Consider the following 24,709-nt stretch of genomic DNA (forward strand, 5'->3'; position numbering starts at 1 on the left):
AAGTTAAAAACAGTCAGAATTCATTCCTTATCAGTACAAGTCCTCGCAGAAGCAACTTGAGAAATAGTGGAATTACTATTACAAATTTTCCACTTAATTTTTGATACAATGCATACTAAAATACTACCCTAAAACTGAAGATTATAAACATTTTGATACCTGACATGGAGACAGTCATGTAACTTGCCTGAAGGCTTTTAACCCCTTAATGATGCTGGACGTAAATGCAAGTCCAGATCGGGGTGTATTTCCCGTCCCTGGGCGTGTATTTACGTCTTGCACAGAAGTAACTGTCAATGGTGACAGCAGTGCTGGAGCCCGGCTGCACATATGAGCTGGGTCTCCCACAATCCCAGCTGTTTAACCTTAAAGGAATTACTAATAGGGCTCCTGTGACTGCCTCTGTCACATTCAACCCCCCACGCTGGTTTTGGGGGGCACTGTTAGTCTCCATGGCACCCCAGACTGTCTTCAGCTGCTAAATGACAGATCCTGTTTCCGACCGGATCTGTCACTGTGCAGTGTATTTGTTTGAACAAGCGATCAGATAATTGCTTTTTCGTGTCCAGAGTGGGACTGTAAAAAAATGTAAAAAAAAAAATAATAAAATTTTTTAAGAATAAAACAATAAAATAAAAAAAATTATAAAAGATCCCTAAATGCTCCATATATCATAAAAGCCACATATAATAAAAAGTGAAAATCACCAGACAATCTGCACATATATACTATCACCGTGTCTGTAACCCGTATAATAAAATAAAATCATTACTAAACCCAGACAGTGAATACTGTAAAAAATAAAATTTGGGAAATTAGGATTTTTGCATATCCAATCAAGCAAAAAATAAAACAATAAAAAGTGATCAAAAAATGTCACATTTATACCACAATGATTCCAACAAAAAAATACAATGCATTCCACAAAAAATAAGCTGCAATACAGCAACGTAGTATACAATCAGCAAAAAAATTAGATTGATAACACCACTTAGAAAAAGTGATATTTTTTTTCCCAAATGCGTTATTATTCAGCAAAATTATTCACACATAAAATATCACTGTAATTGTTCTCAAATGGGGTAATTCTAAAGTTATAATCTCATATAGTGACACAGGCAGATTTAAAAATTCGGGTCCAGTCTTTAACCCTTTCACGCTCTGTGCCGTACATGTGCAGCGCATAGTTGATGGGGTATATGAAGAGGGCTCACAGGCTGAACCCTCTTCATACAGAAGTGGGGTTTGCCATCTTGGTTCCAGTTGTCGCTTCCCAGAACTTCATTGGGGGGCCGCAATTGACTACCATGACAGCCTCGTGTCTTCCGCCGACCCGAGGCTATCTGGTTTCTACAGATTCGTTACAATGAGCCACTGACTCATTGTAAAGAATACTGTGCAAAAATTCCTTATACAGCAATACAGTAGTATTTAAATATATAGTAAGAGCAATCAGACCATCTAGGGTTAATGTACCCCAGAGGGTCTAAGAAATAGTAAAAAAAAAAGTTAAAAAAAAAAATTAAAAATTAAAAAAAACCCTTAAAGTTCAAATCACTCCCCTTTCCCTAGAACTGATATAAAATGTAATAAACAGTAAAAATAACAAACATGTTAGGTATTGGCACATCCCAAAATGCTCGATCTATCGAAATATAAAAATGGTTATTGGTGGCGGAAAATAGCGCCCAAATGTCTGAAATGCTACTTTTACACAATTTTACATCACATAGAAAATGTATTAAAAAGTGATTAAAATGTTGCACAGTCCTCAAAATGGTAGCAATGAAAACGTCGGCTCATTTAGCAAAAAATGAAACCTCACACAGCTCCGTACACCATTTTTTACGTACACATTTGTTTAATTTCTGAAAATGCATTAAAACTCAATAAAACCTATATTATTTTGGAATCACTGTGATCTCAAAAACTGAGTGCACAAGAAAGTGGGGCAAATGCATTTTTTTTTTGCCAATTTCACCACATTTGTGAGCGGAAAAGGAAAAGAATTTGCGGGAATGTACTAAATGGTTATCAATAACTAAATGAGCATGAAGAGTTATACATTGGACCCAGATTCTTAAAGAGACCTATAGGTTGTCCTTGAATAAATCTGTTTCTTACAATGGGTTAGATGTATCAAGCAATGGCACTCCGTGCCCCAGTGCTTGTTGTTGGCCTTACTCCTCAGCCAGTACCAGATATATGAGGAGTCTCTGGTCCTGATATATCTCCAGCAACGAGGGCACATTCTCCAGGCACACAGTGTGCCAGGTTATAGTACAGGCGTAGAACTGCACTATAGCCTGTACTATAGTCTAGTGCAGGCTGTAAGTAGTTTGGAGGCACTTGGCTGGAACAGCCCACAGCAACACCCAAGTGGTGTAGAGGGTGGAAGAGCTCTGCGTCAGGAATTGCAACTAAATCACAGCAAAATAAATCCCCTATATGTATTTATAAATTGTTTTATGTTATAAATTGTACCGTATTTTCCGGACTATAAGGCGCACTTAAAAGCCTTGGATTTCCTTGGAAATCCAAAGTGCGCCTTATAGTCCGGTGCGCCCTATATGAGGCAGCGGACCCTACTTACATAGGTCCCCGCTACCGGAGACAGCAGATCTCCAGCGGGAACTGCAGACCACGCGGCACGAGCAACTTCTGCCGCGTGGTCTGCAGTTCCCGCTGGAGATCTGCTGTCTCCGGTAGCGGGGACCTATGTAAGTATTCTATTCTTTACCTCCCCCTCACCTTCCCCGCTCACCTTCCCCGCGTTCCGCGTCTCGGCGTCGCGTCTCGTCCCGTCGGGTCTCCGCTCCGCCCCCGGACCTCCGCCACGCCCCGACCCTGCGCCTTATAGTCCGATGCGCCCTATATATGGAATTATTACATATATAAGGCGCATCGGACTAATGCGCCTTATATTCCGGTGCGCCTAATGGCCCGGAAAATATGGTATATAATAAATGGATATGCCTGGATTGTTATACCTATATTTTTATTTATTCTGTTTATTTATTTTTAATCATGTAAATTGTGCTAAATAAAAAAAATATAATTGCCTCCCTCCTTTAAAAAAGGTAAGTCCTGTTGATATACCGTAAAACAGGAGAGATAAGTACCTATTAATAGCAGAATCACTTATAAATGATCGCCACGCACCTTGATGTATGTGCCAAAGTTCTAATGTTTAAGCTCAGAGACATATGATTGTAAGTCCCGAGGCCAACCTGCCTCAATGGTTAGTAGCAGTGTTATGGGTGAGATGCAAAGGGGTTGGCCAGGTCTAGGAATAGTTAACCAGCATGCTCCTTGTTAGTGTGTTGGGCAGAAGTGCAACCGCAGTTATGTCTCCCATTGAAAATGAAATGGAGGATAAATACTTTTAAACTCTTTTCCATCCATGCTCTACAGTAAAAACCTGCAGCACAAAGCAGCTTGCACTGTAGGTGTTTTTTATTTGCAGAGAAGAAGGTAGAGTTAGAAAGGATCCTGACAATGTAAATCTCTTATGTCTACTTGCTCTATTTTATTTAGTACTTATTACACTAAAATGCTTAAAGTCAACAAATTAAAGAATCACTTTTTACCCAGCACTGATATCTTCATAGTATTGCTTCTCACAGATCGCATGCCATTGGTCTTGCTTTTGAACATACATGAATAGAATCCCACATTGCCCTGCGACGCATTGCTTATGACATATGAAAACTGGTTTCCACCATCATTTCCATTTTTAAAAATCGTATTATTTTGAAAGAGGGAAAATTCAACATTGGAATAGAGTGTTGTACAAGTGATGGTGACTGTCGTTCCTGGATGGACAATTCTTTGTGGACTAACGTTAATATGCGGCCTTGGGAATATATCTGTGAAAAGAGTAAAATATTTAGAATTGTTCTACAGTATAAACATTGCCCAATAAAGGTTCAGCGGGCTCCTACAAGCTCTAACAATTCTCCTACATACCTGTTTGATGATGTTTAGCACCTATTTCTCTTTTACTATGATTGCACACAGGAAAGAGAAACAGAGATTATTTCTCTTATAATTGAGGCAAACACCACTGTATGCAAGAAAACCGACCCACAAATTTGCTCTGCTCTAATTACCCATTAAGATTACACATCTGGCATTACACAGAAGGCTTTGTACTTGTGTGAATGCTGACATTCCTGAAATCACTTGTGTTTTGCATTATTTGTCAGTTTACGCCCGTAAGTCATTGGTGGGTAAGCTCCACTCACACGTTGATAACAACTGAAAGACTGTCTAGGGTTTGGTTAGCTCATGCAGGGGGCCGTGACTTCCGTATGGGCCCATAGAAGTGAATGGGAATGGGTGCTAGCTGTTAAAACAACACATTCTAAATTTGTTATTGTGTACCTTGGGCTACATGTACACAAATGTATACTTGTTGTTTCAACATCTATCACTTGTATTCAATAGGCTCATACACAAGGCTTTTCTTTTCACAGACCTATGTATGGGCTGACTGCCCAAACCCCAAATAATTTAGCATGTTCCAATCCTGCCCATGCTTGTCACCCAGGCAGTCTTTCTCTATTGTTTATTTTTTTGTTGAAATGTAAACAGACCTCACATATCAATGACACATGGCCCACAAAAAGGACCAGGGTTTGGGGTTTGTTGTTTGTGGGGACAATTGCACACGTTCATGTACAGGTAGCCTTTGTCATTTTCATTGGTCTAAGTAAAACAGCACAGATGCTAACACAAATAGAAAGCTGCTATGTAGCGCCCATTTTTACAAGGCAGTATTCGGATCAGTATTTAGCATCAGATTTCAGGAGAATTCCAAAATTGAAAAGGGTTGTAAATTTTTTTTTATAACACCATCTTTAATCATAACACCATTCTTAATCTATCACTGACTATGAACTGCATGTATCATGGGTACCCCTGCGACCCATGTCTTGGGTCACAGGCACACCTTCTTCATTACCCAGCACTTTCACCATGCTACTCACCTGTCCACGCTCCAACAATGGCGCGGCCGGATTTTGGATATTTAAAGGGCAAGCACGTCGCTAATTGGCACTGGTCACAAGCTAATGCTTCCTCGGACCTTTGTGCCTCGTGCTTCAGAGAAAGCTGTGTTCCATATGCCTTTTCCTTGTGCTGAGAATTCACATTGTGACCCCGGATCTGTCCCTGACTATGCTCCTGTGCTGCTCTGCCTCTGACATTGATCCTGTGCTGCCTGTCTCGTCCTCCTGCCTATCCCTGACCCTGTTTCTGCCTCACGACTCTGTACCTCATCTTGGCTGCTACTGCGGACAAAGTTGCACTGTGGAGCGACCTGGTGGTACCATGCCGCAGCAAGTCCAACTTGCTTTACGGCGGGCTCTGGTGAAAACCGGGTGCCACTTAGACTCCGCTCCCAGGTGTCGGCTTACGTCATCGTCTGCGGTGGTTTATTGGATCCATTACCCCTGTTCCTGAAAGCATGTTTTTTTAAATTAGAGAGATAAGAAGTGGTCATCATTTTGCAACTTACCATGGACAAAAATATTCAAGGGAGAGCTGAACTCGGAACAAGCTTTTTGGTTACAATATCTGCAGAAGTAGTCCCCATTGTTTTCCTTCTGAATGCTCCTAAAGAGAAATTCTCCAGTGCTTTGCTGTTGAGATTCATTCTTTCCATTTGGTTTTTCATGAACTAAATAAAACATGTTTACCTCCCCAGACTCTTTTATACATTTCAGTGTAATGGTGTCACCCTTCATAATATAGCCAGGATCTTCTTTAACTTGTTTCAGCATTGGTTTTGGCAGAACAACTGAATTAATGAAACATGTAAAGGATATAAATGAAATAGTTAAAAGTTTAAGATTGTTGAAAGGGAAATCAAATTCCCACACTTCATTCAGCTTAGCATCAAAAACTTAATGTTCTGTTATAATCTGAACCTCCTGAAGACTTTTCTCATGTTCCTTGAAATGTGTTATGCCACTACCGTAGACACTAAAGACAATTTCCATTGTTCACAGTTTCAGTGCCTTTAATTCCATTGCTTAAAATGTTTAGATTGTTGGTCTATAATGTTCTCATTTTTTGTTTGAGCGTTAAGCATAAAGATTGTATAGTGCTGAAGAATATCTTCCCACATGAAAGAATAATGTTATGTGTATTAGATTTAGTACTGCCACAAAGGCTGTGTCTACCTAATTTACCTTGATGTGCCATGTGCCCTAAACCAATGATATACCTCCTTTCTGGTGATATATTTTTTGGCTCTCTTTTCCTTGTAGTCTCACTTTTTTGGACACTCTATAAAGTATTATAATAACCCTCCTCCAATTTTTTGTCAAAAGGTACCTACACTCATGAATTCCAAGCAATGGAATCATTGAAAGTTATTTCCCACAAGGATGTAGTTAAAAAGAAAGACACCAATATTTTTCATACTCACTGTCTGATGCCCATAACTTGCTTACTAGTAAGAAACCTGAAAGCAAAAATAAAGAAGGTAAATTAGCTGTTGAGATTGTAGCTACGTGGACAAGAATGGTAATTCAGGAATATCAGAAAAATACACAATCTGAGAAAAGAAATGGACAGCTACTAAATGGGTAGAAAGTGGTAGCAGAGCTAAAGTATAAAGTGTTCAATTTTATTGTCTCCTGTGGACCATCCTTTACCAGAAGTAGCATGGTTGGTTATCTGGGGAATGCTGGGTAGAGCCAGCAGGAACCACAGTAGCTTCAGTGTTCAGTGGACAGTCTCCTATAGATTGGACACTCATTCCGCATCTTGGTTACCCCCCTTAACACCCAGCCCTTTTTAGTTTTTTTGCATTCCATTACTTGCTCCCCTTCTTTAAAAATCCTTAAAGGGGTTGTCCATTTTCAGCAAATAATTGATATTGTTTGTGTAAGGAAAAATCATACAAATTTCCAATATACTTTCTGTATCCATTCCTCAGTTTCTCTGCTTGCTGTCCTGCTATAGAAAGCTTCTATGTTTACTTCCAGTGGATAGAAATCTTCCCATAGTCAAGAGATGGGCACACAGCTCTGATTCCTGTCTGTGATAATAATGAGCTGTGTACCTGTGTGACATCACATGACCATGGACAGATTCTTATCCCCTGGAAGTAAACAATGACATTTCCTATATAATGACAGCAAGCAGAGATTTAGAAAACAGTGAGGAATTGATACAGAAAGTATATAATAAAATTGTAGAACTTTTAAACAAACCATATAAATTATTTGCTGAAAGTGGACAACCCCTTTAACTTTTTAAATTTTTTTATATGTATGGATCATTATGAGGGCTTATGGAGCACATTGTAACAGATCTAGCGAAATGCTAAGGCCTGAAGTTTTGTACAGAATGTCATGGCGATGGATGGTTGCTCCTCGATTACATCACAGGTAGTGACATTCCCACCAAGATGGCGGAAACATTTAACAGGGTAACACCAATGTCTCCAGTGGGTGTTCACACAATGCAGCAAAAACCCAGTGTTCCAGATATATTAAACGGCTTGTCCCAGTTTTCTATTCAACTTTGCACTGGAAAGAATGTGCAATTAGCTTGCACATGTTTTTTGCGCCAGTTTTGTGTCCGACATATCAAAAAAATGTGCACCTAAAAGGGCGTGGTAGTGCTCAGGTGGGGTTTGCAACACATTTATTACAGCAACCTGACAGAATTGTGTCACACTCTGTATATTAAAGGTGCACCAAAAAAAAGGGTGCATACTTCTAGAGCAGTTGTGACACACTCGTGAGGCAAACGGAACTAATATAGTTTGTCTCACTTTTCATCTATATGGGCCAATATATTTGAAGAGGGCTCAGCCTTTGAGACGAAATCATACTTAAGGAAAACTTAGAAAATAGAAAGAAGTGACTTGAGACATTTGTTCAACATTTTTGAGATATTTGTTACAAATGTCGCAAAAGGAGATCTGAAAAAGGAAAAAGTGAGAATGATAATTACCAAAGAAGCAGACGGAAAAAAGACTAACCAAAACAAACAGAGATAAGTTAAATGACCCCCATTTTGTTCCCAGCCTTAATCATTGATTAGCATTGTTAACAGAAATTCTATTTTTAGAGAAGCACAGATGAAAATGTTATTCAAGATGTTCCTTTGTTCTGCAAACTCTGATGTGCCATCATAAGTTGTACTCTGTGGTTAAACTGATAATGATAATAATGTGTGAATTGTGGTAATATACAGGAAAACCCAAGCAGTTTTCAGCACAGTATTTGTTGATATGTGTGAATACACCCTAATCTGGAAATAATCCAGACTATTTGCATTCATTTTTTTCACTTTGTTGAAAAAAAAGATGGCAAAAGATGCAAGACCATCAAGTCCGACCTATAAATTCTTCAGTAATTTCAGCTAAAAAACCTACATTGGCCAAGGTGACAGAAACAAAAATCCTTTCTGACCCCAAATATGGCAGTCTATTCTTGGTAATGCATGACTGCCATCCTTGTGTCTGTTTTTATACATTAATTTCTTCCCCTTTACTTTTGGCATACAACTAAGGACTATTTCACAAAGATGTATGCTCGTCCGGCCGTATCCTGGGTGAGCATATATCCACGTGGTGGAGAGGCGGAGGGATGAGCGCTGCTCACCCCTCTCCTCTCCATAGCGAGGCTTGGCGTCCAGTCACAAACACACAAAAGGTAGAGCATGCTCTATCTTTTTCCCATGCATGGTACAGTACAGTGTCACACATTTGAGGTCATCATACCGCTGCTGGGCACCATAAATGTCTATGTGGACATATATCAGGCCGATATACGTCCACTCCATGCTTTTGATGTCTAAGAAGCATAATAGAAATTGCCACAATGTATTGGGAAATTAACAAAAAAGTCTTATATTAAAATAAGCTTATTTGGTCTTCATGGACTAAACTGGGTAGACTTCTTTGAATAATATGGGATACAACTAAAAATAGCAGCACTTCATGATTGCCATATGGCTATATGCCTATTTGCACATGCCCTATGCAGAAAGGATGTTTATAAATGTCATGTCAGTGACCAACTACACATGACTATATCTCCTGAACCCTGGTACCTAGAATCACAATTACACAATAAATAGAAGAATTCCCCCTTTAATATGATATTTGGATTGTGTACGGATAAACCAGAGCACCAGAGATGAATAACTTCCATCACGTGGGATTGGCTGTAGAGGAGCAGGGGGCGTCGCTAAGCCAAGTGATGGGTGTTTTCATATATCTGAAAAGGACACATGGAGGAGCAGTTTCCCAAGGGTGGGGGGGGGAAGCTGCTCCTTTCCAGCCACTCCCAGTGGACGAGTGCCTAGTCACACAGCAGATGCTAATGAAAGGTATAATATAACGTATCATTTTTTCTGTAAAACCTATTTTTTATACAAAAACACTTTGGCAGTGTATGTACTATGCTCTGTGGGGACTGGGTTGGTGCTAAAAATGGGTTTCCTGGTGACAGGTTCCCTTTAACTTTATCCAACTTAATTTATCATGTCAGAACCATGATACACTGCTACTATGTTTATATGTTTACATGTTTATAAAGTGGATAAGGAAAGTTTATTTAAGACCTTAGATAAAGTGATAGGATGGGGAGAACAGGAAACTGGATATTTTAGTATAGTTCTACAGTAAAAAAAAATAATGTGTTTCAGCCATTAGAGTTTGCACAGATAGGCTCCCATAATTCTAAGGGTGGAGAGAGTAATAAAGCTGTCCAAATGGCGTGGCATACAGCTAAAACTATGGAAGATACAAGTGGTCTAAAGCCCTGGGCTCCATTATGGGACAATAAAAATCTGAGTTCCCTAATTTCCCAATTCCAAATTTTGAAAGGAGTTTATTTTTTGGGAAAAAAGGGATAGTAAATATAGGTGACTTTTTCATCCTTTATTCTGCTCATAGGTATTATCACCCCATTACTGAACATCTCCGGAGGATGAATATAGATACATGCAGCTCAAATCAACCATAAGACATCTGAAATGGGTGTGAGAACTACTTTTGAATATATGGCAATTTATAAGGCTACGTATAAAAGGACATTTAGGAAAGGAACAATGTCTATTATATAAAAATGTTAGAAAATTGGGCTTAAACCCTATTCTAAATGCTCAAAGAGATTTTACATCTATAAAAACATGTACAATAATTTTATCTTTTTGCTCATCAAATGCTCTTTCAAAATTCTGATATTTTCTCATGCTTTGCTGTTCCCTTCATCAGTCATTATACTCCTGCAGCATTCACCCAGGTTGGTCTTTCATAACTTTATTATAAACTGGTGATGGTGCGGGAGGACACCATCCATGACGTCATCGGCTATAGGAAGTGTGTGTTACCATGAAATAGCCCGTAGCTTAGTCGTGGATACCATCCTCCCGCACCATCACCATTTCATAATAGAGTTATGAAAGACCATACTGGGTGAATGCTGCTGCTTTTTCTTGTTCCTCCTCTGGCTGAGCACCCTGGGATTCTTTATGTTCCTATTGCTGTACTGTGTCTGCTTTGTTGTGCAAATAGTTTGGCGTCCATGTTGTCGGTGGTGCCCGTCATTACTCTATTTTGTGACCAATAGTAAAAAGCACCTGCATCAATATTAAATCAAGTGTGCACAAGATCAATGGTACATATTCTGACCAATTTATTAGTAGCTATGCTTTAGGAGCAATATTTTTCATACGGACAAAATGTTGAATGTTTTCTGAAGAATGCAAAAAATCAATTCATAAAAAAGGAGAGATTTGAAATGTCCATTTTGATCATTTCAGAGCACCTAAGAAAAGCAAAGAGAAGGTGGCCACTATCCTCCTAAAAGTTGCATGTGCACACAAATTTCAAAACCTGCCCCATAAAAATTCCAGAATTCGTGTGCATTCAAGTGACTGCTGGTACATTTTTTACAAGCTGTCACACAGTTAAATACTTTGGGATTAATATTACTTGTTCTACTTGAATTAGTGGAAACTAGGTTAATCTCCACAAAGTGGGATACCAATGACAGTACTGCCCAATGTTGTCAATAGGGTACAGAAAAGTTTATACAAACTGACGTTTTAGTGAGGTGGTTAATGGGTTAATCGTGCATGTTGGCAATTGGTTATGACCACTTTGATATGGTTACCAACTTATCAAGGATCAATTGTTGTGTGGGAACACAATCAAAAGAGGCATTGTGGCTTGAACACAATGTTATGGGGGGCACCTGCAGCAACAACACACTTTTATAGGTACAAGCTAGCACACACTCAAAAGTGCACTTTTGGCTGACACACATACTAGTACCCTTGGCAGGCTCATACTGTTATGGAGGCACTTTTGGCTGCCAAATTTTGCGATGGGTAGTATGGCCACTTTGTAGTAATCTAACATTTATAGGCAACTTGGCAATAAAATATGTAATGAAGAGTTGTTGGCTTGACTGCACACTTTTGGCCATTAGTGAATACACCTTAATAAAGATACTGTTTGCTGGTTGTACTCCTTTACTGTTTCTGAACCCAATGCTTAAAGGGGTATTCCGGGAATATGAACGTCTGACACAAAAAACCATGATGATATAAATAAATGAATACAACAATACTCAATGTCATTAGTCACAAAACGGAGCTTAAATAGTTTGATTTTATGATTTACAAAATGTATGGAGTTTTCGCTAAGATGGCCGCCACTGGAAACTACAAGTCCCAAGATCCTTTCACTCTCAGTAACTCCTCCTCCCTCTTATGTTCTGCTCCCGTTGATGATATAACAGACTTTCTTGCTCTGTTACCATAGTAATAATGTGTAACTACCACCACCAAAACACTGTTCATACTGGATGCACTGCAACCAACCGACTACAGCCAAACTAATGAGGTGATCACATGACCTGCCCAGGCAGGTGCCGGACATGTGATGTGGACAGGTGATCAGCGGCATCTTCTATCCTGTGTCTGCTCTGCAATGGACCTCACGGAAGAAATTAAAGGACTGATGAAAGAGACAGTAGCATTTTAATTCTTCATTACAGTCTATGTCACCAGTATTTTCTGCTAAGGGGAGCAAAATTTTAAATAACAGCTAATTACACATTAGCTTATATTTTACTGACCCATTTGTATAGGAATTATGCTGATTCCTGGAATACCCCTTTAAAGCTTTGTGCAAAAAAGGTGCCAACTGAAGAATGATGCTAATGCCAAATAATTGTAAATAATGTGCATTACTACATCCAAGAAAACTCCAGCAGCAGCATGATCACGGAAGATGCATTAAAACTTGACTTACTTTATTTCAAAGTGTAAAATCCAAGTCAGAATATAACAGCATACAGACAACATAGAATAGACCTACGCGTTTTGTCTTACAACTTAGTCATGGCCCCATTATACATGAGCAAACACCAACTATTTAAACCCTGTGCTTATCACCTGTTGGATTTGCTAAGGATCGTATGATGAAAAAAGGGGGAAGGATTAAATTTACCTAACACACCTTTAGATGTGAAGCATAACTTGCGATCCCACTCCCATCCACAGTATGTTACAAATATATGTACAGAAATGTATAAAATCTAGGCTATGAGAGTACGCTTATATGACCACAAACATGATGCGATACGGAAACTATATTCTGCACATTTAGAATAATTTATGCATGTTATCCTTGTTGTAATATTCTAATAGATTTGTTACACATATGTACTGGAAGCAAAAACGCTTTCATGTATACCATAAGATCAGATCTCTTCTTGAATTCATACCTAGTGCTTGTCTGCTGTCTAAAGTAAAAAATCCAAAAAGTCTCTCTGTTCAAGAGTTTACTTTTATGGTCCCCTCCCCTAAGGGGTCGATGTACTTTTTCAATAACCTTCCAGGAAAATGATGATACATCTTTATTATGGACATCCCGAAAATGTTTAGATACGGCTGAAATGTTATTCACTGTGCTAGAAACATCAGATAAGGTTTTTAACGGGCATGTAGTACAGCCCACATAGTGCAACCTACAACTATGGCACAATATTACATATACAACATATGAAGTGTTACAAGTGATATATGATTCAACCTTTTAAACCATGTGACCACATCTGTGATTACCAGGGTGAAGCAACCAAGAATATTAACCCATTTGTACGTGACTTTTAACCCCTTAAGGATGCAGCCATTTTATAGCTTAAAGGAAACCTACCACTTGAAGTGGCAGTTTTCAGATGGAAATACCGAGCACCAGCTCAGGGTGAGCTGGTGCCGGAGCTTATTTTTGTTAGTGTTTTAAACCGCGGTATCGCGGTTTAAAACACTTTTTAAACTTTATAGCCGGCGCAGGGAGGTACGCGCTCGACGCTTACCATGCGCGCGGCTCTCCTTCACTTCCTATGTAGCCGCGCGCACGGTCGCGCGCATGGTAAGCGCCGAGCGCGTACCTCCCTGCGCGGCTATAAAGTTTAAAAAGTGTTTTAAACCGCGATACCGCGGTTTAAAACACTAACAAAAATAAGCTCCAGCACCAGCTCACCCTGAGCTGGTGCTCGGTATTTTCTTCTGAAACCTGCCACTTCAAGTGGTAGGTTTCCTTTAAGGCTCATCCCCATTTTTGGTATTCTGACCTGCGTTGCTTTATATGATTATAACTTTTGAACACTGTTACTTATCAAAGCGATTCTGAGATAGTTTTTTTTACTCTCATTTTGTACTTCATTTTAGTGGTAAATTTTGGCTGGTAAGTTTTGAGATTATTTACAAAAAAAATGAAAAAAATATTGAATTCTTTTGAAAATTTTTCGAAATTTGAAACATTGCGCTCTTCTGCAATTAGATTTACCACCTAAATAAGTTGCTGAATAACATTTTCCTTATGTCTACTTTACATTTTCATAATTATGAAATATCTGGATAATTTATTTTCATGGCACGCGGCATACAAAATTACTTTTTTGGGGATCATTACTGTTTTGATTGAAATTTTAAATATTTAACATTTAATGACCCATATATATATATCAACCCGTTTTCAAATCTGCACCCCTTAAACTATCAGAAAAAACTTTTGTTGTCTTCATAGTAATTATATCAAAATGGAGGTGAAATTTAGAATGGTCAAATTTTGTCAGTTATATGTTTATTTAGCTTTAAAATTTATACATTTCAAAAGATAAAAAAAGAAAATCCATCTTACAATTTGTTATGCAATTTCTCCCGAGTACAGAGACCCCCCCACATGTGGCTGCTACTTATTTTATGGGCGCACAGCGAGACGCAGAAGGGAAGGAGCTCCCAGCAGCTGCCAGGATTTTAGTTTCCTCATTGGCCCCTTTTGTAGGATATAAAAATTTTAGATTTTCTTTTTTTGCGGGATGAGATGCTTTTTCCAATGTTACCATTTTGGGGTTGGTATCCCCTATAGTTGAATATTTATGAACTTTTTTTTGAAGCCAGGAGTAGAAAAGCATCAATTCTGTACAGGATTTTTTACTTTTTTTTTTTTTATTTTCACAGTATAGCCTGATAATCAAGTTATCTTTATTCTATGGGTCGATACGGTTACAGGGATAGCAGACTTAAATATTTTTCTTATGTTTTACTAAATTTGCCAAATAAAACCCTAATGTGGGGAAAAATCTATCATTTTTGCATCGCCGTGTTCAAAGTGGAATAACATTTTTACTTTTTTGGCTACAGAGCTGGTTTATGGCTTGTTTTTTGTGGGACATGTTCTTTGCAACAGTATCATTCTGGAGTACATATTTTTTTTGATCACTTTTTTATTGCATTTTTTTTGTGGGATTAAATAGCTAAAAATCATAATTTTTGGCAGGTTTTTTTACGGCATTGATAGTATGTGTTAGATAATTATTTACTTTTATTCTACAGGTTGTTACGGATACTATATATGTGGGGTTTGTGTTATGATTTATTGTAGAAAAATTTGGCACTCCGTTAATACAAATCAGAAAAAGAAATCTTTTATCTTTCATCGATGTATATGGAGCATATATGAAGAGGTGGATGATGCAGTTAAACGCCTATGGGGTAGTGGTAAGCAGGTATACATCATTGGTGGGGGTGGATGTAGACCAACATGCATGGGATAGTAGTAAATAAATATATATCATTGGTGCGAAGTGGTACTTACCAGATTTCCGGAGGAACACGGAAGCATATAGAAAAAGCGGCTATGATGCTGGAACCAGACAAGGGAGAAAAGCAGATATCACCGGCCGTCGCTAAGTAGAGAGAGAGACCGGAGAGTCAGCCTGAGGTGTACAGGGAGGAGCAAGATAGTGGTCGCTACTCGTACTGCGCATGTGCGTGCGCAGCAGCCACTAGGAGTGAGTAAAGAGGGCAACTATAGGGGAGACATGTAAATAAAGAAAATATGCAGATATGTATGCAGATATGTAGAGTAGGTGATTACATTCCATGGAGAGATGGGGAAAAAAGTAAAAACATGTTTTATGGGATATGTGATTAGATTCCATGGAGAGATAGGAAAAAACAGGAAAAACATCAATATCAAGAGTAAATATGTGTAAGGGTGAAAAAAAAAAATGGAAAAAATCTGAAAAAATTTAAAAAATGAATAGATGAAAAATTGCAAACAATGAAAACAAACAAATTGAATGAAATGAGACAAAAAGAAAAAGGGAAAAATTAAAAAAGTGAAAAATAAAAAAAGAGAGAGCGCTAGTGGTAAGCAGGTATACATAATTGGTGGGAGTGGGTGTGGACTGACATCCATGGGATAGTAGTAAATAAGTATATATCATTGGTGGGAAGTGGCACTTACCGGATTGCAAGAGGAACACAGGAGTATATAGAAAAAGAGAGAATGATGGGAAAAATAAAATGATGGTAAACATAAAGGTAAAAATAAGTGGGGATAAAAATGGGGAAAAGGAAACGGAAATAATGGGAGGAAAAGAGAAGGAGAGGGGGGAAAAGGGGAGAGCAGTACCTAAGCAATCAGTTATTCATGTATCTGCAGAAAAAGAACATGGTGATTAAATTAAGGACTGAATCACGTACTCTATATTAAGGCCCAATGGTGATAACGTGGAGACTTATGTATCCAATAAGCTTCACACTGTTTTAGTCGTTTAATCCTGTTTCCACACCTTTTGGGGACGTAGACTTGTTCTAGGACCTGAAATTTAAGTTGGGCTATTGAGTGGTTGGCCTGTTTAAAGTGGTAGGGTATAGTGGAAGTAGCACTTTGTTGGTCCTAATGTCATATTTATGTTTTGAAATGTGTTCACGTATGTGTTGAATTGTTTCGACTACATACAAGAGTCCACAGGGGCATTTGATGGAATAGACCACATAGGAAGAGTCACATGTGAAGTAGCCTGTAATCAGAATCATTTCACCTGTCTGTGGGTGGTAAATTTTATTGCCCTTCTGTATGTTGCTACATTGAGCACAATTAAGGCATGGAAATCTATAGATGGTGCGGTGGTATTCATGTACAATGCTGATATGTTAGGCAGTCTATTGGCGATTGCTTGGGGGTTTTATCTCCTCATTGAGCAATTTTCCAGGGTAGCCTCTTTTGAGGAGTTTATTTCTCATCTCCGTGAGCCTCCCTTGCGTCCCACTACCCTACCACTTAAAACAGGCCAACCACTCAATAGTCCAACTTAAATTTCAGGTACTAGAACAGGTCAACGTTACCAGAAGGGGTGGAAACAGGATTAAACAACTAAAACAGTGTGAAGCTTATTGGATACATAAGCTCTCCCCATTATCACCATTGGGCCTTAACAGGGAGTACAAGATTCAGTCCTTTAGTTAATCACCTTGTTCTTTTTCTGCACATACACGAATAACCTTGCTGAGGTACTGCTCTCCCTTTTTTCCCCCTATCTCCTCCTCTTTTCCTCCCATTATTTCTGTTTCTTTTCCCCTATTTTTATCACCCCTTATTTTTTCCTCCTGCAATCCAGTAAGTACCACTCCCCACTAATGATATATACTTATTTACTACATCCCACATCCACCCCCACCAATAATGTATACCTGCTTACCGCTACCCTATAGGCATTTAACTGCCTCATCCACCTCTTTATATATGCCCATATACATCGATGGGTCTTACCTGTTAACCACAGGTCCCTTTAACATGCTCCCTGCAGTTATCTACATGTGGTGACTATATCTAATGGTTTTTCTGTGACCCCTATGCTGTACAAACATTGTGATATCGCACATACATTGTATGCTGATAAATGTATAAGATATGTGAATATGATGATATTCATTTTGCTTCCTTTTTAATATATCTCGCATTTAAGAATTTACTATTTAGAGCATTTTTCATTTTCCTGCTAGCTCCAAATGTATTTCCGTTTTTATGCACTTTGCAGTTCATCATTCATCTCAGTTTCATCTCTGATTCATATTGCTCCATATTGTATATCTTTCTGTGGACATTGTGACATATGATTAAAATTTATTCCAATCACACTCCTGGACAGTGTGCACAGGATTGGAGTCCAACTCCCAGATATATCATGCAATAAATCCTGGCACACAAATGGCTTTGATGCAAAACATGAAAAAAATAACATTGACATTGGATACAACATACATATTTACAAACATATTTACAGTATTTACATAATATACACCACGGATCGACATCTGCATTTGCTATCAGGAAAATAAACTATATGTACTTCATGGGAAAAACAAGGAAAAAGGCATAAGGAGAGATCCCATTGGCAATATATTGCAATCACAGGTGATAGGCATATTACCTCCAATGGAGGGTAAATAATAATGGTATACATAAAAATAATATATACTTAGGTAATGAGAAAAAAACCATGAGCTTCCAGGAGAGGGCTTACCATGTAGCTGATGGTAGAAGAAAGGAGGTCATCTGAGCACATATCAGGATAGCACAGCCGTTCTAAATAGGAGGTGCTGCATGTTGTACTGAGTGTGCCTGATAAATACTGTAGTCTGTGATGAAGCACCAACCGGACGTGACGTCTCGGGTCGCGGTCACATGATTCAGTGAGAGTGATGGGTGGAAGAGGTTGTCGGCAGTAATTTTGCATTGATTTCACTGATCATTTTGCCCTTCTTTTCATCTGTAAGTGTCCGCTTTCAATCAGTCAATAATCCATCAACAGGAGTTGATCCAAAACAGAGATGACCAGTAAATGGGATATTTTCATGTCCACTTTGTTCTGCATCCACTCCTGAAGCTTTTCATTCCTTCTGACAGATGAAATGAAGGGGAAAACCAAACATAGTGGCAATGTCATAGAGTGGTGTAGGGTGAAAACAGCATTATGGAAATCACAGGGTGTTCCAGGTGTTACAGCGGTATGTTGGCATGAGTAGGCCGCACAATGACAAATTATGGAGGGGGCAGCAACATCATAGGCCACAGAGTGCAAGAATGAGTGTGGAGGTGGCGGCAGCAGCATCATGAGGTCAGAGAGTAGCAAAAGGAGGCATTGTTTTCCATTTAACACCTTGGAAAACTTATTTGCATACTTCACAGAATTCCCTAGTGGAGCATCTATGGCTTTAAGTCTCCAAATGCCTTTAAGGTGGCCTTAATTGGCAAACTCTCGATTAGGAGAAAACCTACTGTCTGACCGAGGTCAGAGAGTGGCACAATGACAAATTCTGGAGCTGGCAGCAACATGGTAGGCCAAAGTGTGGCACAATGACAGAGTGTGGAGGTGGTGGAAGCAGCATGAGGTCAGAGAGTGGCACAATGACAAATTCTGGTGGTGGCAATAACATGGTAGGCCACAGTGCAGCACAAAGACAGAGTGCGGAGGTGGCGGCAGCAGCATGAGGTCAGAGAGTGGCACAATCACAGTGTGTGTAGATGGGTGGCAGCAGTAGCAGCAGCAGGAGGCCAGAGAGTGGAACCATGACAAATTCTGGTGGTGGCAGCCACATGGTCGGCCCCAGTGTGGTACAATGACAGAGTAGATTTGACACAGATTTCTTGATATCTACTTTGGCACCAAAGAATTGAAATTTGGGGAATACAGAACCCCAAAAACTGACACCCTGGACTTTGAGCAAAAATCACACCATAAACTATGTGGATTTGACACAGATTTCTTAATATCTACTTTAGCAACAACAAAGAATTGAAATTTGGGGAATACAGAACCCCAAAAACTGACACCCTGGACTTTGAGAAAAAAATCACTCTACCAACTATGTTGATTTGACACGGATTTCTTGATATGAACTTTAGCAACAAAAAAGAATCGAAATTTGGGGTATACAGATCCTTCAAAACGGACACCCTGGACTTTGAGCAAAAATCACTCCATCAGCTACTGAGTACAAGCAGCTAGACGCTAGAGACAGCACATGCAGTGTGAAATGATGGGATTGCAAATGGCTGTCTGTTTTTATAGGGCTGTGACATCACATAAGCCTGCCGGTCGCTGATTGGCTTACATGTCTGCACATGTGATCGAGGGTTCCTTTGTTCTTCGCAGAGTTCTCTGCCCCATGTAACACCTTGTACTCGCGGCCATTTTGCTAATAGACGGGAAAAAAAATTTGTTCCCAGGAATCACTGTAAACTTTGGATTCGCGCTGAACTGAAGTTTTTCTGAAATCTAAAACAAATTCCACTTTGTTAAAATCAATTCGCCCATTTCTAATAATAATAATGGGGATGAAGTAATCTGCATGTTTATTCATGGCATTTGTTGTATAATCCAATAATGGATGTTATTCCCAGTGTTCTAACATCATTAAAGGGAACAAATTCTACGACCCACACACTGGAAAAAAATTTTGGATCACTGAGTATTTTACTTGTGCTTCTAATTTCGTGATCTACTCTATCAAATATATGTGTAATGTCCGTGCCTGAACGTCGCTCTATCCGCACTTGGCGGCATAGAGGCGTTTATTTGTGTGTGAACTGTGGCTTATTCTTGTGTTTGGATTAACTGAGCCACACCCTGCTCCTTGCATTTCTGTCTTGCCCAGCAAGGGTTACTAGTCTGATGGACAGTTCCCCCAGTGTGCTACTGGGGGCGTGTCCGGGATCGGCTTTATATACCTGCCCATTCCCATCTTACCTGGCTGGTTATTTTGAGTCTGACCTGTGTATACTTGCTTGAGCTTGAGCTTGATCTTGATCTGACCTGTGTATATCCCGCCTGTACCTGTATCCATAAGGCTTGCTGGTTAATTTGTATCTTGTCTTCCCTGAGTATCTAGTTCAGTTTTTCCTGTCTCTGTTTGTCTGCCTGAATCTGTACCTGATCTGTAAATTACCCGCTTGACCTTGATCTGTACCTGACCTGTATATAACCCGTTTGATCTTGACCTGACCTGTGTATATCCTGCCTGTACCTGTATCTGGTTCTGACCTGTGATTATCTGCCTGAAGACCTGTATTTATCTGTCCCTGTCTCAGCCCTGTGTTTGTGTTCTGTGCACCAGTGTGAACACTGGTCTATTCCTGTATTTCCGTTACCTGTCCGCTCCACCATCCAGCAGCTGCCAGTTGAAGTAAGTGTCCCCTGTCCTGATGTAGGGTCACTCAGGGACCATCAGTTAGGTTCCTGATAGTGGGTTCGCCCTTATCAGGGCGGTTTATCTGCTTTAGGCAGGGCCTTAGCCTGCAGGGACGTCGCAGGGTGAGTTCGCCACCACGTACCTAGTCTGACAGCTAGCGCCAAGTCTGGTTGTGGTTGCGCATTTGCTGGATGGGTGCTGACAATATGGCTTGCTTTATTTCGGTGAAACTACACAGACAGTGAGCGAGAGGATTGGCAAACACAAATCCACATTTCGCACAGGGAGTTTAATGCTTCCCTTACCACATCATTTTAATGTAGCGAAACATAATAATTCACAGCTTAAATTTCAAGTACTTGAACATATACCACGCCCTAGGCGGGGTGGTAACCGTATCCAAATGCTCAAGAAAAAGGAAGCTTACTGGATCTATACTCTACAGACTATGTAGACTCAAAATAGATTATGATTTAAACAGTTTCTTTTAATGTATAAGACATGGTTTGTCACTTCCGGTCAGCCGGAATCATGTGACCAAGTCACCAGCTGCGTCTATTTCTATGCCAGGCCCTGTCTGGCGTAGAATAAACAGTGTGCAGCAGCCTGCCTGGATACATCAAATGGTGGAAGCCTCTTGATGTGTCCCACTGCAATTATACATCGGCAGGCCTATCATAAGCTGGCGCACGAGCGATAGCCTATGATAACTATGCCCCTATGCTTAACGCTGTAATAAGCTGTTCACTAATAATACACCCCAACATGTTAATAACAGGAGAGTCTATTTTTTTTCTTTCCAACCGTGTCTCATCTTCACTTGCGTTTACCATTCCTGTGTTTCCTGCCCGATACGCATGATGACGAGCTGTTAGGAGAAGTCTCTTTGGAATGATGCTTTGTTTCATTTCCATCATTTTGGTTTTTAATTCCTATTCAGTTGTATCAAAGTCCACTGATGTAAGGCCACTTTGAATTTGAATTTTTATAGAGTCAATTTCTTTTTTAGGACTTTATATGGAGAGATTCCAAACAAAAATTTTATCTGTTTGTTGATTATATTAATGTGAACAACATGCATTTAAAATTGACCGGTGTATATGGAGGTTTGTAAATCATTATTATTGGCTACTTCATGTCACCCACATCATGTAATTAATAATATTCCACGAGGTGAACTAATGCGTATGAAATGGAATTGCTCTGATAAACACAAGTTCACACTAGAAAGAGAAAAAGTATGCAGTAGAAAGGAGCACAAACCAGTACTTTTTGTTACTACATCTAGCAATCAATTTACCAAAATTATAAACATCATAAAGCAAAATGTACTGTGACAAAGTCACTATTGAATTGGAGAGAAAATGTTACCGCGACCACAATGTGAATTGGGTCAAACTGGAAGATGTTTTCCATGTGTTGGTCTCTTGGAAGACCTGGTACAGGACCCTAATTGCTGGAGTGGAGACAGAAGTGTGATCACTGCTCCAGACCAAAGCTTCCACATTGCAAAGGGTCTAACAATGCACCAGGTGTGCAATCCCTTAAAGAAGGGTGTGGAGCAGTCAGAAGTCGCTCTCTACCTGGAGACACAGAGGCTGGACTGTGTGAGAGCCACACGTGAGTGACACAGGGTTACTGAACGTATGTTTCATGCTGGCAGGGAGAAGCCCTCCAGTGGCTAGTGAGGGCTGCCAAGTGTTTAGTTAGAGCCGGACAGGTAAGGATTTTATTTGATGTTTTGTTTGTTACTGCTGTTTTTGCTGGAATAAATGCACAGTTTCAACTTTAATCCTGCTGTCCAAGAGAGCTTTGTCATTGCCGAGCCCCACATTTGAGCTGAACCCCTACAATTGGTGGAGGATGCAATCGGCAGGTTGCTAGCAGCAATGGCATGACAAAAGCTGCGGATGAACTTTAATATTGTGGAAATTTAAAGGGCCAGAAGCTTATATCCTGGGTGAAAGCAGCAAGCCATGCTCGAGCAACGGGAGGAGAGGTCCCGCCAGCAGCAGGCCATGCTCCAGCAACAGAGGGAGAGGTTCCGCCAGCCGCAGGAAGAGTCCCGAGTCAAGTTCCAGCTGATGACGGAAAAGTTTAGTGGCATTGTGGCAGCACCACAAGTGACGACTACTGAGGGGTCCCATACTGGTTTGCAAGGGTACCCGGTTGTCCAGCGTTCCACACCGGCTGCGATAAAAATGGCTGTGACGTCTAAAGGTCCAGATGCAGGGAGTAAGAGTACTGTTGCTATGGGCAACCAGCAGGAACCGTGTTGGGGATGTCTGCAGGTGGATCACTGCATGAAAGGATGTCCTGTTGCTAAGAGGCCCAGTGTTTTGTTGGAGGTGCCATCTAGGAGGAGTAATACTGTTGCTACAAGCAAACAACCTCAAAAACGCCTGGACATATGGGATCGATTTTCTGCAACAGAGGAATTGCTACTTACAACCCAGCACCGATGCCAAACCCCATGTAAAGTGAAATATCCAGGAGTTCCTGGTACGACTGTTCGGGGCTTTAAGGGAGCTGGGAGGAGTGTGAACACTGTGAAAAATAATGTTACAGTGGGCTTGGGAAAGCCAGAGGTAAATAATTATGGACCAACCAAAGGGCTGTTGAAGTGCACACATTGCCAGAGGCTTGGGCACGTTTCCATTGACTGTCCATTAATTGCTAAACCATCTGCTGGTTCTGATCAGAAGTATGATGAGGTCAGAGGGAACCAAACTCCTGTACCTGTGATGACACATCATGTGCAATGTCTAAGAAAGACATTTGAATGTACTGTGGGTGGAATCCCATTAACCCCTAGGGGACTCAGCCTATTTTGGCCTAAAGGAGGCGGCCCCATTTTTCAAATCTGGCCTGTGTCACTATAAGTGTTATAGCGTGGGAACGCTATGAGATTGTTTTCTCGTGACACATTGTGCTTCAAATTAGTTTAAAAATTTGGATGAAATCTTTTGCGTTTAGTTATGAAAAAAAACAAAATTTGGCAAAAATTTTGAAAAATTCTTTATTTTCAACGTTCTAAATTCTCTACTTTTGATGCAGATAGTCAAAGCACCCAAATAAATTCATAACTTACATTTCCCAAATGTCTGCTTTATGTTGGCATGGTTTTTTAAGATTCCACATATTTTACTAGAATGTTATGAGGCTCAGAATTTGGGTGCCATTTTTCACATTTTTTGTAAAATCGCCAAAACCCGTACTTAGATGGACCTGCTCAACTTCTAATTGACACTGAGAGGCCTAAATAATAGCGACACTCATAAATTATCCCATTGTGGAAACTACACCCCTCAACGTATGAAAAACTACTTTTAAGAAGTTTGTTAACCCTTTACGTGTTTTATAGGGGTTAAAACAAAACTGAGGTGGAGTCTGCAAATTGTAATATTTTTTTCACAATACACTCATTTTGGGTGGAAAATTAAACATTTAAAATGGATTAAATGAAAAAAGGCTCCACAAAGTTTGATACCCAATTTCTCCCGAGTACACCGATACCCCATATGTGCTGGTAACCTGCTGTATGGGCGCACGGCCGGGCATAGAAGGGAAGGAGGCGCCATCCAGATCAGATTTGCTATGTCACATTGTACAGGCTATAATTTTTTTCTTTTTTTTAATGAGGACCTATAGGGGCTTATTTCTTTTGCCACATGAGATGCACTTTTCTAATACATAATTTTTGGGCCTCTTTAGCTAATTGGTGAGATTTAATTAACTCTTTGTTGGTGGAGGAAATGAAAATCATCAATTTTTAGGAAAATTTTTATGTGGTTTTTTTTTTTTGGCCGTTAACATACCATAAAAATAGTATATTATTTTTATTCTATGGGTCGCCACGATTATGAAAATACTTCATTTATATATACTTTTAATTTTTTTCCATTTTTACTGAATAAAAAGTAATTTGGCAAAATTGTTGTTAATTTTAGCATCACCGTCTTTCATGTGCATAACTTTTTTATTTTTCACCTCACAAATCTGTTTAAGGGCTTATTTTATGCGAGAATGATTGCTCTTTTTAGTGGTCTTATTTTAGATTGCGTAACTTTTTAAAATCACTTTTTTTAGAGCATTTTTAAAGGGCATTAATAAAAAATCTTTTCAGAGTTTTTTTAGGTTGTTTTTTACGGGGTTCACTTTGCGGATCTAATAACGATTCTGT

At 39.6% G+C, this 24,709-nt stretch overlaps 1 protein-coding gene across 5 annotated transcripts in view; it reads right to left on the bottom strand.

Moving 5' to 3' along the window:
- The window catches only part of LOC140135384 (immunoglobulin superfamily member 1-like), a 52,698-nt gene that overhangs the window by 3,766 nt on the left and 24,223 nt on the right, over positions 1–24,709 (bottom strand). For 2 of the 5 annotated variants that reach the window (XM_072156837.1, XM_072156840.1), the window contains 3 exons: positions 6,437–6,472; positions 5,522–5,803; positions 3,591–3,869 (listed from right to left, as the gene is read on the bottom strand). In XM_072156837.1, coding sequence (XP_072012938.1) covers positions 3,591–3,869; positions 5,522–5,803; positions 6,437–6,472 — 597 coding nt within the window. Of the gene's footprint in view, positions 1–3,590; positions 3,870–5,521; positions 5,804–6,436; positions 6,473–6,929; positions 6,981–15,142; positions 15,227–19,197; positions 19,326–24,709 lie in introns of those variants that run through there. The other 3 variants (XM_072156839.1, XM_072156841.1, XM_072156838.1) reach the window with 3 other exon arrangements.

The sequence above is a fragment of the Engystomops pustulosus genome, chromosome 6, assembly GCF_040894005.1.
Source record: "Engystomops pustulosus chromosome 6, aEngPut4.maternal, whole genome shotgun sequence".
NCBI classification, from domain to species: Eukaryota; Metazoa; Chordata; class Amphibia; order Anura; family Leptodactylidae; genus Engystomops; species Engystomops pustulosus.